This window comes from Ctenopharyngodon idella, chromosome 14 (assembly GCF_019924925.1).
Source record: "Ctenopharyngodon idella isolate HZGC_01 chromosome 14, HZGC01, whole genome shotgun sequence".
Lineage (NCBI taxonomy): Eukaryota > Metazoa > Chordata > Actinopteri > Cypriniformes > Xenocyprididae > Ctenopharyngodon > Ctenopharyngodon idella.
Genome location: NC_067233.1, coordinates 10,060,111 through 10,073,748, shown reverse-complemented (window position 1 = coordinate 10,073,748; position 13,638 = coordinate 10,060,111). Strand labels below are relative to the sequence as shown.

Below are 13,638 nucleotides of genomic sequence, written 5' to 3'. Positions count from 1 at the left end.
GAAAGTGGGATTAACATGGGAGAAAAAGCATAAGAAATGTAGGGTGGAGTTCAAAGAGAGAGAGAAGAAGAAAGTAAGGGCATAAACTGGGGAAAAGAAATGCAGAGAAAAGTTCCAGCCAGGAAATGAGAGAAAAAGTGAGTGTGCATGAACGATATCTAGCCTAGAGTTGTTTCCCACAGTACATGAAAAAAGAAAAACATAGCATCTAATTTTTCACAGAACATTCCACAAATCTAGGACAACATGAGAAGTGACATGTAATATATGCTCACCTCTCTGCCCTACACATGGTAGACACATCTCAGCGCTGGAGGGAACTTCTATAATCAAAGACCAATCAGATAATTGCAGTGTTTCACCACTATCCCCTGAGCTCCGCTGGGAACAGGCTTTTTTGAAACAGTAACTCAATACCCTGGAAAGTCCAGATGGTCCTGATGACGGCATCAGCGGAAAGACATATTTTCCTAAATATGAAAATCTAATTTGGCAATATGCGTAAATTAAACTATATGTGAGGGCAGCGGTTGACAGAGAAGTTGCAGATTTTCTGTCACTCTGTAGCTGGTATTCCAACAATATAGGATTAATGTATGACAACATGGCACAAAATCTGGTAAAAGTCCAGTAGCAGCTCCTGACCCGTAAATTTAGGTAGGGCAGATTCTGGGTCTTAGCGTTAGTTTATGATAAACATTTTTTGTAAGCTTTATATTGTAACACATGCAGACCACTTTATGTAGAGGTTGCATTATTCAGCCTGAGGGTGGCGCTCTAATGTTGATTGACAGGTTTTAAGTACACACGACACACGCATAGAATGCCATCTTCAGAATTGCCTTTAATATAGTACTTATTGCCTCCCAATGTTGTTTTAAAATATTACAAGTTGTGGAGGAATTCCAGTGAGGAAAAGAAAGTCATGTTTATTCCCATAACAAACAAAACAAACTCAACAGTAGCTACTATATAAAGGCTATTTGCATGAGCACGTTTACTGACCTGACACAGACTAATACACATAGCTGAAGCGGACTGATGTTGCCTTGGTCTGGAGCTTTTTACGCAAGCTAACGTGAAAATAAGTGGAGCAGCCTGAAATCTGCCCCAATGGCTCTCAATTAGAGCACGCTGCAATTCCATTCTTCACCACAGGTTTACAGTGGGAAAACTGTGGGGCGCTGTAGAGCTGGGGAGGGCTCAGGCACCCACTGCCTCACTTAGTATCATTATACATGCCTTAAATTTTAATATATCCTGCTCACTTTTAAGACTTCAAATAGTCTAGAAAATCTGAAAAATATTTGTTGCAGAATGCTGAACACATTTACTATTTATTATTGATTCAGCTTATATAGGGGTCTATGTTTTGAATGAATATTTTGGTGGGGAACACATGTAGGCCTTACAGATGAACCGTGGCAGTAAAAGTCCATTGTAAAAACGCAATGTATCATCTAAGTGGATAAATTTCCTCATTAATCCCCATTATGTCACCAAAAGGCACATTATTTAGGCATCAGATTAGGTATATGTATCAAATAACTAATAATCATTCTTATAGAAATATCTAAACAAATAACAAACAATGATGTGTTTGGCCTTACACCACATCCTAACCGTTGATTGGTTCCTATTTCATGCGGACTAGCCCCATCCACTATGATATCACACCGGTACAATATTCCAATCCACATAAATGTATAAACCTTAAACCTTAAACTTAAACCAGACGATTTACTTACAGTATGTCTGTCTCTGGAAACTTTGTTTCACCATGTTAGTCCTTAAAGTTTAATGCAGAGTGATATTTCTTTGGCTATACACTGATCTCAGGGAAATTTTACACATTTATTAATTTTTAATAAACTGTGGAGGATGTTTTGTAGTGTAACAGCTCCCATCAAAGGAAGTAAACTGTCCACAAATGACGCACCATTCTTGTATAAACATGAAGAGACGCAGCAGACTTTACAGATCAGCATGAGTGAATGTTTGACAGTCATGGGAACAAACACAAACACACATGAAGACAGACTGGGTGTGTGCTATGAGCTTTATCTCTGAACATCCATTTCTACGAAGGAGAAATAGATGGTTGATAAACACTAGTATATTAAGTATGCACTAGCAGCACTATAATAAACACAGGGTTTGAAATTAATACCCCAACTCGCAAAATGCATGAGAAAATTAACTATGGCAGGAAACACTTAGTAATTCACTAGCCAGGTTATGATTAATTAATTATGTTCTCTAACTAAGAGTCCCCAACATCAGCAAAACAAAGCATAAGGAGGGTAGTACACTAGACAAAAAGTGTCAGATCTTTAAAATTCAAATATATTCATTTATTTTGTATGTACATTTACTATTTTTCTCAGTCTGTATAAGTGGGTATTTTTACATTAAAATATATGTCATTATATTTTAAAAATGGGGTCTTTGACAAATCATCATATTTGGGGGCCTTGGAATAAAAAAAACAAAAAAAAACATGAAACCCCTGATCATATATCTACGGTGAAACTTCAGCGGTGGCTAATGCGCTAACTCACATTCATTTATGCCTGAGAGATCCGTCTCTGACTGGGTCATGTTTAGGCATGCAGATAAGAACACACAGACTCTTTGAGCACTTGCCCATTTGGAATAACTTGAGCACCAACTAATTTTTTTCATTTATAGAGACGAGCTTACTCTAAACTTGGCCCCGCGCAGCCATTACATCAGCCGCATTAGGCGTGAGAAATTGGGGTCTGCAGAGCTGAGGGAGGGTAAAGTTTTGTCTTTTGGTGTTCAGTGCAGTCCCCAGTGTTTCTCTTTCAGAAGAGGCCCAAATCTGAGCCAACAAGCCATCTCTAGTGCCGCTACACTAACACTCTTTGGGACCCGGGCTTGTCACGCTATATGCCCCGGGAACAGAAATATTTCAAACACTGTTAAGAGCTTCCAAAAACCTTATTGCTCTATAAAATCAAATGGGTCCACACCCAAAATGTTTTATAGAACTACATCTGCTGGAGAGCACTTAGAAAGTGAAGCACATGCTAAAAGTAACAAGCCTCCCAGGCCAGAAGATGAGATGTTGGCTTTCTGAAAGACTAGGAAAAGTCTGATATGAGTGTTCTGTCTGTCTGCTCTGGGAAATAACTCAAACCCCTGGCTATTGGAAACAAATGAGAACACACATTAGAACAGTGCCAGATAACACCAGATGTAAACTATTATCACAGGGTTAAGTTAAACTGAACATTTGATTAAAACATGTTTGAGTTTCTGCTGATGAAGTAAAGGAAACACTACCAGTCTCACTAAAGATCACATTGACAGCGGTTTAATCGAGGAAGGACAAAAGACAGACGTGTCATTGGTAGTTAGTAAATATTGTGTCACTATATTTTGACAAGGAATCAGTTTAATTGCTGTTAAATTAACATTTTGTAGGTGAAAGAATTGCAGCAAAATGAACACGATTATCGTAATTATCAATGCATGAACCAAAAATCATTGGTGGAAGCTGCTCAAGTGAAACTTTTCTCAACTTTATTGAGACACCAGAGCACATCTCCATCAGTTGTTTGTGTTGCCGGAACTCTAACTGAAAATTAATTATTAAATAATGAATCATTTATGAAGGATTTAAACAAGGGCCGTAACCACCATAGACACTGAGGGGGACAAGTTCCCTCCAATAATTAGAAATGGCCAAACTGTCCCCCCCAAAATGTGATATTCTTGATGCTGCTCTGCTGCACACATTTTGCACTGCGCTGTTTGTTGTTACACCCTGTCCTAACCAGACGCGATGCAACGCCGCGACACGCGATAAAAGGTATCTTTTCCATGTTAATCAGTTTTTGTCCTAACTAGCCACGACAGCAACACGCGATGATTCTATTTTAGAAACAGTTTCTATTTCTCCGTGACGTTGCGGCTGAAACAGCAACACAAAGTATGGCAATAATAATATCAGTTACTGTTTATGTGCTTTATTTAATGTTAAAAGCGTCTAATGTGAGTTTGAATATTATTCTGTGTTCTTTTAAGCTGTAATGAAAACAACACTGGCTAATTCACCTCAGATCTTGAAAATAAATAAATGGGCACAAGAACGTTCAAACTGTCAACTTAATGCGAACAAACAAGTGTATTCTATAACAAAGATTGGTTCAGTCACTCCGTATGTACTGTAATAATGTTTAAATGGTGTAATATTTATGAATTTTTCTATGTACTTCTGTCTGCTCTGCTCTGCTCTTGCTAAGAGAACCTGCCCACACTCTCTTCTGATTGGCTGTAGTTTTTGATTGATTTTATCACTTCTCATTGTTCGCGTCGTGTCTAGTGTGGACAGTCAAATTGCTCGTCGCTGGAAACTTATCACATCGTGTCTGGTTAGGACACGGTGTTAGAATGACAGAAAGTTAAATTTTTATGCTGATCTGACTCAGCTGTCTAACAGCGCTCTTCCCTGTCAAAATGATTGAGATGGCTAATCAAATCAAAGAAGGTGGGGCCGTTCACAGAAGACAAGTGCGAATTCCGATGCGATGCTTAGTTTTAACAGTGAAAGAGTGCATGGTAAGATGCAAGTACCCAGTAATGCAAACTACTCATTTTTTTTTTTTATGAATTTCACAGTTTTGAACTATGCTATTATTTACATGATTCATGTAGCCTAATTAATAACTGAATGTGACGAGGCAAGAAACGTTTTGTGTTTACAAATTGGAGATACGAATAAGAGTGAAAGTGTGTATTTCAAAATAAACTATTATTTGCAAACTATTTAAATTGATTACTTCATAACTACAATAACAACAAAAAACAACAACAACAACAACAAACCTTTTAGTCCCCCCAATGTTCAAGACATGGTTACGGCCTTGATTTCAACAGTCTCGGTCAGGGTGAAGTGAGCTTAATTAGGTTAGGTTTTGATTTCTGTGTTGCTTATGCCTTTGGACGTTCATATCTTGTCCCGTATCTCATTTAAGACATTGTGCACTTTCAAATGACTTGACTGCAGTACTATTCTCATGTTTGTCAGAAAATGCCACCATAAAGACGTCACATGTTCACACAGCACAATCAACAATTTTCTTTCACCAAAAAAAAAAAAAAACCTGTTCTACATGACTATACTTGTGAGGTCTAAAATGTCCTCACTAATATAGTAAAACCTGTTGAACACTACTCACTAGTTAAAAAGGCTTATAAATCAGGCAATTCATGTTTATATTTAAATCTAGTGTTTTGCACAGGTTTCTCTGAGGGCTATGTTTAGGGGTCGGGTCAGGTTATGACATTAATCTGATATACAAGCAATGGAAGTATAGTAAAACAAACGTGTGTGTGTGTCTGCATTTGTTTATGTGTTTATAGGGGCAGCGGATGTGTTTATCTGTGGTTCACAAATGCCATAGAGGTCTTTTGAAATACACTTGCCATTTGCCTACCAGACTTGAGCAGCACTGACATCATACAGTCACCAGACCTACAGTATATCATGTGTATCTGTGTGATTATACAATATCACAATACAAACGCTGTTATACTGAACATCAGCATGAGGCATGCTGACATTCAGATCAACCACAAAATTCTGAGTGTGACATTGCTGAGTTATTTTTCTTTTCCCCTTTCTAACACACATGACAACCGAAGTCTGTAGTACATCTTCATTTTGATCATGTGTATAATTGTCATGTACACAAATTATGTGACATGTCTCTTAAAACAACAGCTGGACACTTCACAGGAGGAAAAAACTGATGGAAGATGATCGGTGTTTCATAGACAGAAGAGAAGAGAAGAGAAGAGAAGAGAAGAGAAGAGAAGAGAAGAGAAGAGAAGAGAAGAGAAGAGAAGAGAAGAGAAGAGAAGAGAAGAGAAGAGAAGAGAGAAGAGAAGGTCTGTTTGTAGAGTAAATGAGAAAATGAGGGCTTGTCCCATGGAAGGCTTGACCTCCCAGCCCTCCTCCACAGCCCGAGGGCAGACGAGACCCACGACTCATCTGAGCCGCTCTGATGTCTCTGTGGTCTGTTTAAACAAGAGCGCTGCGCTAATCCGCTCAGATGGGGCCATTGAGTATGAGGCATGGGTTTCTCTCTATCTAGAACACACATACATACACACAATGCAATGCACTTACATCTCATCCTGCTTTAACACAAGATATACACAGGACCCCAGACCAGTGTTGGAGAAAGTTACTTTTAAAAGTAATGCATTACTTTTTGCGTTACTTTTTCTCACCTGGGCTGGGAGCACTGGGCTGGCCTGTTTGTTTTTTTTTTGCCTGTTTTTTTTTTTTTAACAACAACAAAAAGTTATATTTTTGGCAAATGTTAAGGCCATTGTCACACCAAGAGTAAAATAATAAGCCTCAGGATGAAGGAGATGCATATTTACACCTGTACAGTAGAGGGCGCAGATCAAACAAACCTTTCAGCTGAGCTGCCATTCTGGATTAAAGAAGAATAGGACATAGGAGAAGGAAGTTCAACACTCTTATTTCTAAATCTAATCTAAAGTAATTTTTGCTTATTAGTATGGTTGAATTAGATTATTGAAAGTCAGCAGCAAAGACATTGGTTAATAAAGTGAGATTAAATACATAAAGTATATTTGTGTAATTTAACATAGTTAATTATTACAGGTTTGCGTAAAATTCTGAGATTGCATTTCACTGTTTTTATTAATTTTGAGGAATAATAAATGTTATTGTGCAAGTGAGATGAGTAAATGCATGTTCACATTTGGTGTAGAACTACAATAACCATCATGTTCACACAGCGAACACAACACCTCTGCACTTTATTTCTCTCAACATGGGGACAGGAGAGCTGTCAGTCAATAAATGTGAAAAAGTAACTTGTGTTAAAAGTAATGCGTTACTTTATAGTTACTTGAAAAAAGTAATCTCATTATGTAACTCAAGTTACTTGTAATGCATTACCCCAACACTGCCCCAGATACTCTATATTTCTCTTTTAAAGTAAAATTAAAGATTAAAATAAAAATAAATTGAATTAATGAAATTTTTTAATTAAAGATTAAATAAAAAATGATTAAAATAACAATAATGCAAAGGGAGTAAACAAGTAGTATTAACAGACAAAAAAGCAGAACAACAAAATAAATACTAAATAGAATAGAAAATAAAATAATCAATTGTCTATAGTAAATTAGAAATTAACAATCTGGAAAAAACAAAGGAATAAATTACAAAGGTTTCATTAATGAAATGAGTTGTTAAAGAGATGAGTTTTCATCTCTTGAGTTGAGTTTTCAGCTGTTTCTTGATAATATTCAAGAAAAAGCTGAAAATTCATCTCTCAGTGAGCACTTGACTGTGTTCTGCTGACTCTTTAAACAAAAAAATGTCTATGCTTTCACTATTTTCACAAAATCCCTCCCTGTTGTTGCCTTTACAACTCTAGACTATTGTTAGCACTTCTTGTTTGTTGTATACCTAAGTCTCTTTGGATAAAATCATCTGCAAAAATTAAAAAAATGTGAATGTAAAAGGGGAAAAAGTAAAAGTGAAAAAAAAAAAAAAAAAGATTAAATGTGCCAATAACACACACACTTGGACTGAGCTTTACTAACTGTAGCCTAGAGCTATTAACAATGAGGCTGCATTGCAAAATAACTTTAAACCCAGCCAAAAGCACACATCCTCCAGGTACAGAGGAAGCGTCCTTTAGATCGCCCAGTGAGCTTCCTGTGGATGAGCCAGATGCTGTTCTCTCAGGATTACCAGAGTATACACACAGAAAATCTTAAAGGGTCAGATATCACTGTGGGATCTCGTTCACAATAGGGAACGAACTGTACATGAAATATAAGCAGACACACCCTGACACACACACACACTCAAGGTGATATGACACGCAGCTGTTGTTTTTTAAAGGCAGGCAGGAAGAAAGTGAATGAAAGCCTCTGCTTTGTCTGCATTAACGTACAGATACCGGCAGCCCCTATCGCACATCCTGATAATCTACAAGACTACGCTTCATAAAACAGCGTGCAGACATGTGCATCTGTGTGTGTGATGACAGGCATACTGTTGTGACGGAGTTAAAACAGAGGTGATGAGTTAATGCATGGCTGTATGTCTGTGTGCTGACTGACGGCATAGCTGCGTATGATTATTTACAGATGTGCACTGTAAAGTTCACATGTATAAAAAAAAAAAAAAAAAGTGTGTGCATGTTTTCTGATAAACAGCAACTCACCTGATTGATGTGTTTGAGTTTGTCGATGATCTGACTGATGACGGGTTCAGGAGGTTTTTGTCTGGATTCTGAGCCGTGTGGATGGACTCTCTTCAGCCCTGGACCAGGAAACCTGCAAAATATAGACACACACATCCATTACTCATATTTAAACTAAATTACAGGTTTTAATGCACAGCACACTGTCCATGAATTGAGTGTGATGTAGGGAGATTGAGGCTAGTTATCACACTTTTTACTCCAGTGAATATTTCTCAGGGTGGTTCAATTTCTATATAGGTTTGAATTAATCAATCAATCAATCAATCAATCTACGTATCTCTCTCTCTCTCTCTTTATATATATATATGGTCACACTTTAGATTAGGTCCAATTCTCACTATTAACTCTTTTGCCTCAAACTCCTAATTACTGCTTATTAATAATTAGTAAGGTAGATGTTAACTTTAGGTATTGGGTAGGATTAAGGGATCTAGAATATGGTCATGCAGAATAACGCATTAATATGTGCTTTATAAGTACTAATAAACAGCCAATATACTAGTAATATGCATGCTAATAAGCAACTAGTTCATAGTGAGAACTAGACCCTAATCTAAAATGTTACTCTATTTAAAATAATTGAGAACCTGCCCGACCTGACCTGTAAATGACTGTTGAAAACAACATACAGTTCATTAGGGTGAATTCAGGGTGACATTTTGCCATTGAGATGACTGGGAAAAAGTGTCCCAATCAACCTAAATTCACCCCATATAGTTGAATCTTGTCAGGATGTATGCTAGTAGCGCTAAAATTGGCCTCTACTGCCACCTAGAGGCAAACATGTGATGATTGTAATTCTTAGTTTTAGACCTTTAAATTCCTTTACCCCCTATTCAGCACATTCATTCAATCGTGCTGCATGAGGACACAGATTTCAAAGGCACTTTACAACAAAACAATTCTTATTTGTAGGTGCCAAGGGCTTTTTGAACAAATGATGCCTTGTGTTGTACATTGTTCAAAATTATTTAAAGCTGAAAAACAAAAACAGAAGCAAAAATATGAACGGTATCTAACAGTTAATCTAAATCTGCATTCAGCTCCCCTCCCACCCCCAAATGCTGTAGCTCTTAACAGACACACACACACACACACACACACACACACACACACACACACACACACACACACACACACACTTAACCAAAAAGTAAAACAGCACAACTGGGTCAGACATGTGCTGGCATCTGAATGTTTCTGAGCAACTGGAGCATATGTTGGGCATCATCAACTGCTAAAAATGTGTGTGTGTGTGTGTGTGTGCGCCCAAGTGTTTCCCCCGATCCCCCCGGGCCCCTTGGACTCATGTTCCAGTTAATTACTCCCTATTAAAAGCTAATTAGTGTTGATGCACATGGGCACATTGGTGCAAGCACCGAGGCGACAGAGACAGTGAATGACAGATTTGACATTACCACGACACCAACCTCAACTCATCCAGTGAAGTCCAAATCTTAAAAAATCTTTTATTTTTTATTTTATATTATCTCAGTAAAAAAAAAAAAATATATATATATTTGTGTGCGTGTGTGTGTGTATGTATGTGTGAAAAAACTAAAACTTAATTGTCTCTTCTGAAAACAAATCATTTTATGTTTTAAGGATGTTTAGATAAAAAAAAAACACTGATTTTTGCAGTACCATGAGCTTTTAGATGAAAGAGCCAAAGATATGACCTCATGTTCCATTCTTAGGAATGACATAATCCCGAACAATTCTATCCAATCATCTCTCATGGCACCTTATTTTACATGCAGTGCTTATTCATTAAGCCAAATTACATTTCCATACTTATTTATTCTCCTTATTACTCCCGATGGCAGCTCACCTCCCGCTTTTAATTATCACATTAATAATACAGACATGAGCTCCATTAGAAGGCGGAGATCAGAAGACATGGGCAGCGTTTAATGGCGGATGAGATTAGCTGGAGTTTCACGCATGAGGCGCCCACCTGTGTGCTGACCAGGGTCCATCACCATCAGGTCAACTCTGTACTGTCTGCCTGAAAATCTTTCGGCTTTCTTCTATTTAGGATGGAGGGCACATGATACAAAATTAATCAAACGTTATCGCAGAAATGCAAAAATGTAATGGGGTAGCTGAAGTGAGAATTGTTTCAGCACAAAAAAAAAAGCCTTTCTCTTATGAATTTTAATTAGGCGTGTTGAAAATTAGAGAAAAGAACTATAAAACATCTGAATCTGTTCTAATTGGTCAATCGCATTTCAGCACTGAAATAATACGCAATATACAAGAAACATTATATGAAAATTTTAATTGAATGTTCAACAATTATTTCCTTCATTTACACCAATTACTTTCAAAGTTACCCTTATACTTTGTGCAGTTTTAGGACACACATACTGTAGAATCTTTAAAATGATTTCATAAAATGAAATGCTAGTATGTTTAATATGTTTGCATTAATGTTAACTGCCATGTTATATTGTATATTGAAAACTTATTCAAAGCAAACAAAAGTTGGCGTTTTCTGCATGTTCTAATGTAAAATATACCTCCACATTTCATCTGCCACATTATGATTCCTAAAAAACAAAAACAACTCACAACAGGCATTATTGTACAGCAGGAGCACAGGCAACCCAACTGTTACTACAGGAAATGACTAAACACCCCGTGGATGTACAGTCTGGACCAGCTACTCATGCTGAACCTGTTCAGAATCAGGGTCCTATGGAGCACCCCTCAGAGATCCAACATGCCCCACTGCCCAAATCCGCTGGAGACCACGAGAATCAATCACGAGTATCTTCATGAGCTAACTGAGGAACAGCTGAAGGAGAGGGAGGTTATTGAGCGTGAGTAGGAGAAGTGCTCTAGGACTCAAGAGGAAGGTTTACAAAACACAATGAATATCCTCCAAACTTGACCTAACGTTACTGACTTCTCACAGTTAGAACTGATTAAACAAGCTTGTCTGGTACAAACTCCCTTCAAACATAAAGATGTAGAGAGTGAGTAAAGCTTGGGGTAATTTTCATTTTAAAACTAATCCTTTAAACTTATATAAATTACGACTTTAAAATAATATTATCAGGACTGTCAAAACAACATTTAGCAGCTAATTAGCAGCTTCACACTTAATACTACCTTTTAAACAAAATAATATGGTTATGTTTCAGTCAATTTGTGTGGCTCATTGCAGAACATCTGTGCATATGTAAAGACAGCGGAAGATTTCTGTGACACTGCTGTTTATTCTCACTCATACGCCTCAGTACAACAACTCTCTATCCTATTTTCATCCCATTAAATGTCTCAGTCAAACAAGCTAACACCAAACTAAATTCATTCTAAAATCATAGATTCTGTATTTATTAAATTACTTCAGATGTAGCTACTTGGTGAGTCTGTTTTTCACCCACACAATCGATTGTTTTTAGATTAACAGTGAATTATTGTAATTTTAATAACATTACTGCTAATGTCAAATGATATCTAGGATAATATGAGGAGTGATTTTCTGGTTTAGAGTCGATGAGGGGGTACTTGAGCCGAGCTGATGGGCCTGTGGGAGTACACAAGACAAAAACGTTTAGGAAACTTTGGCTAAAATGAAGAAGGCAGATATTGAGAATGCTAAAATTGATTCTCTAGAAGGCAGAAATCTGTGCCAGAGTTTTGGTACTTGATCCTTGACATTGAGGGCTCCTCTGCACTGCCTCCAGCACAGGGGAAAATATAATTTCTAGTAAACACCAGGGATGCTAGAAATGAACTTTACAATCAAATCATCTTTTGCAATAATACTTGTTTTAATCTTGACATGAAATAACATTTCTGCACTGTTTCGACTGTTTAGTTTTGTATGAAAGAATGAGCAGGAATGTTGTTGTAGCTGCTCATTGTGTTTATTTAGCTGTGGTGTTAATGAATTTGCTTTATGCTTTGACATTTTTGAGTTGACTATTTAATATATCAGGGCCACATAAATGGTGACATTCTTTGGCACAATAAAGATGGCTTTCTTCCTAGTACAGAATGTGAAAGACCGCTTCGTCTTCAATACATTGCATAAAATGGGTCTGCACGCATTCCAGAATTAATTATATTTCAACAGAAGCCAAGGAATGACATTGAGATTCAGCAGACATTTCTGGAAAAGCATCATTATTCTAGTTCTCTCTTTCCCTATCTATTTCTCTCATGGGTCCTAATTAACTCCTGAGGGCCTGAGAGCCCTCTGACACAGCTGTCTGTCCCCTAAGGCCAACTGTTCTCCATGCTGTTGTGACCAGGCCATTTCATCCCCGCTCATTTCTCAAATGAACTTACTGGAGAGCAAACAACTGCAGCTTATAATGCATAATGCTGTAATGTTGACACTTATGCTCACAGACACACATTCAACAGTGACAAAACAGATACAATGAACAGACAAGGCAAGATCGGACATTGTACTGATATGAATTAAAAAGCGTGCACTCTCGTACACACGTTGCCACGTTGCTCACCTGTTCTTGGCTGTCTGAAAACTGAAAATCACTTGCAAAATAATTCACTGTTTATAACAAATTAATAAATATTTGCATAGTTATCACTAAATCTCAATTGATTTTGTTTGAACTCATTACATGTGATGCTATGGTGTCTTTGAAGTGTTTTCTTAGGAAGACAAAAGACAAAGCGTTACCTGTTGATTGGAAATTGAGCAATGTTCCCTCTAATTTTTGTTCTTGCTAAGCAAAACCTTTCTATATTGGGCAGAAATTTCAGCCACCTGAGCAAAAACATACCTTACACCAGTTCTGTAACTGTAATCTGTAATGCTTGTAACTTTAAAGTGCTATTTCTATTTGATGTGACCCTTAAAAACAACTTTTATTGATGTAACTTAGTGACATTAAATGATATTTGTGAAAACAAGCAGTTATTTCAGAATTCTATTATTACTTAATCTATTTATTACTAATTTGTCATTACTAAATTATGTACATTTTAGGTTTTTTTTTTTTTTTTTTTTTACAGTGCTGTGCTAAATGTGCAATTCTTGCAATTACTGAGAAATTCTATTTTAAAAATCACACACTAAACAGTTAATTTCCTTATTAGGCTTAATATAATATAATATAATATAATATAGTGTGCTCTGTTTTGGTTTAGTTTAAAGGGCCATTTACACAACACCATTTTCAACAAAAACGGAAAATTTTAAATGCGTTTTGGCTGTTCATTTACACGACAACAGAGTTTTGGGGGCTCGTTTTCACTCTGTTTGCTCTGTTCCCATTTGCCTGTTCATAATTAGCTCCCTTGATTACTCATTCATACTCTAGTTTGTTGCTATGGTTAATCATTGATTATTCTGTTCACCTGTGTT

At 37.0% G+C, this 13,638-nt stretch overlaps 1 protein-coding gene across 3 annotated transcripts in view; it reads right to left on the bottom strand.

Moving 5' to 3' along the window:
* Positions 1–13,638, bottom strand: part of gpc3 (glypican 3) — a 146,158-nt gene that overhangs the window by 37,929 nt on the left and 94,591 nt on the right. For all 3 annotated transcript variants that reach the window (XM_051860405.1, XM_051860407.1, XM_051860406.1), the window contains one exon: positions 8,250–8,361. In XM_051860405.1, coding sequence (XP_051716365.1) covers positions 8,250–8,361 — 112 coding nt within the window. The remainder of the gene's footprint in view (positions 1–8,249; positions 8,362–13,638) is intronic.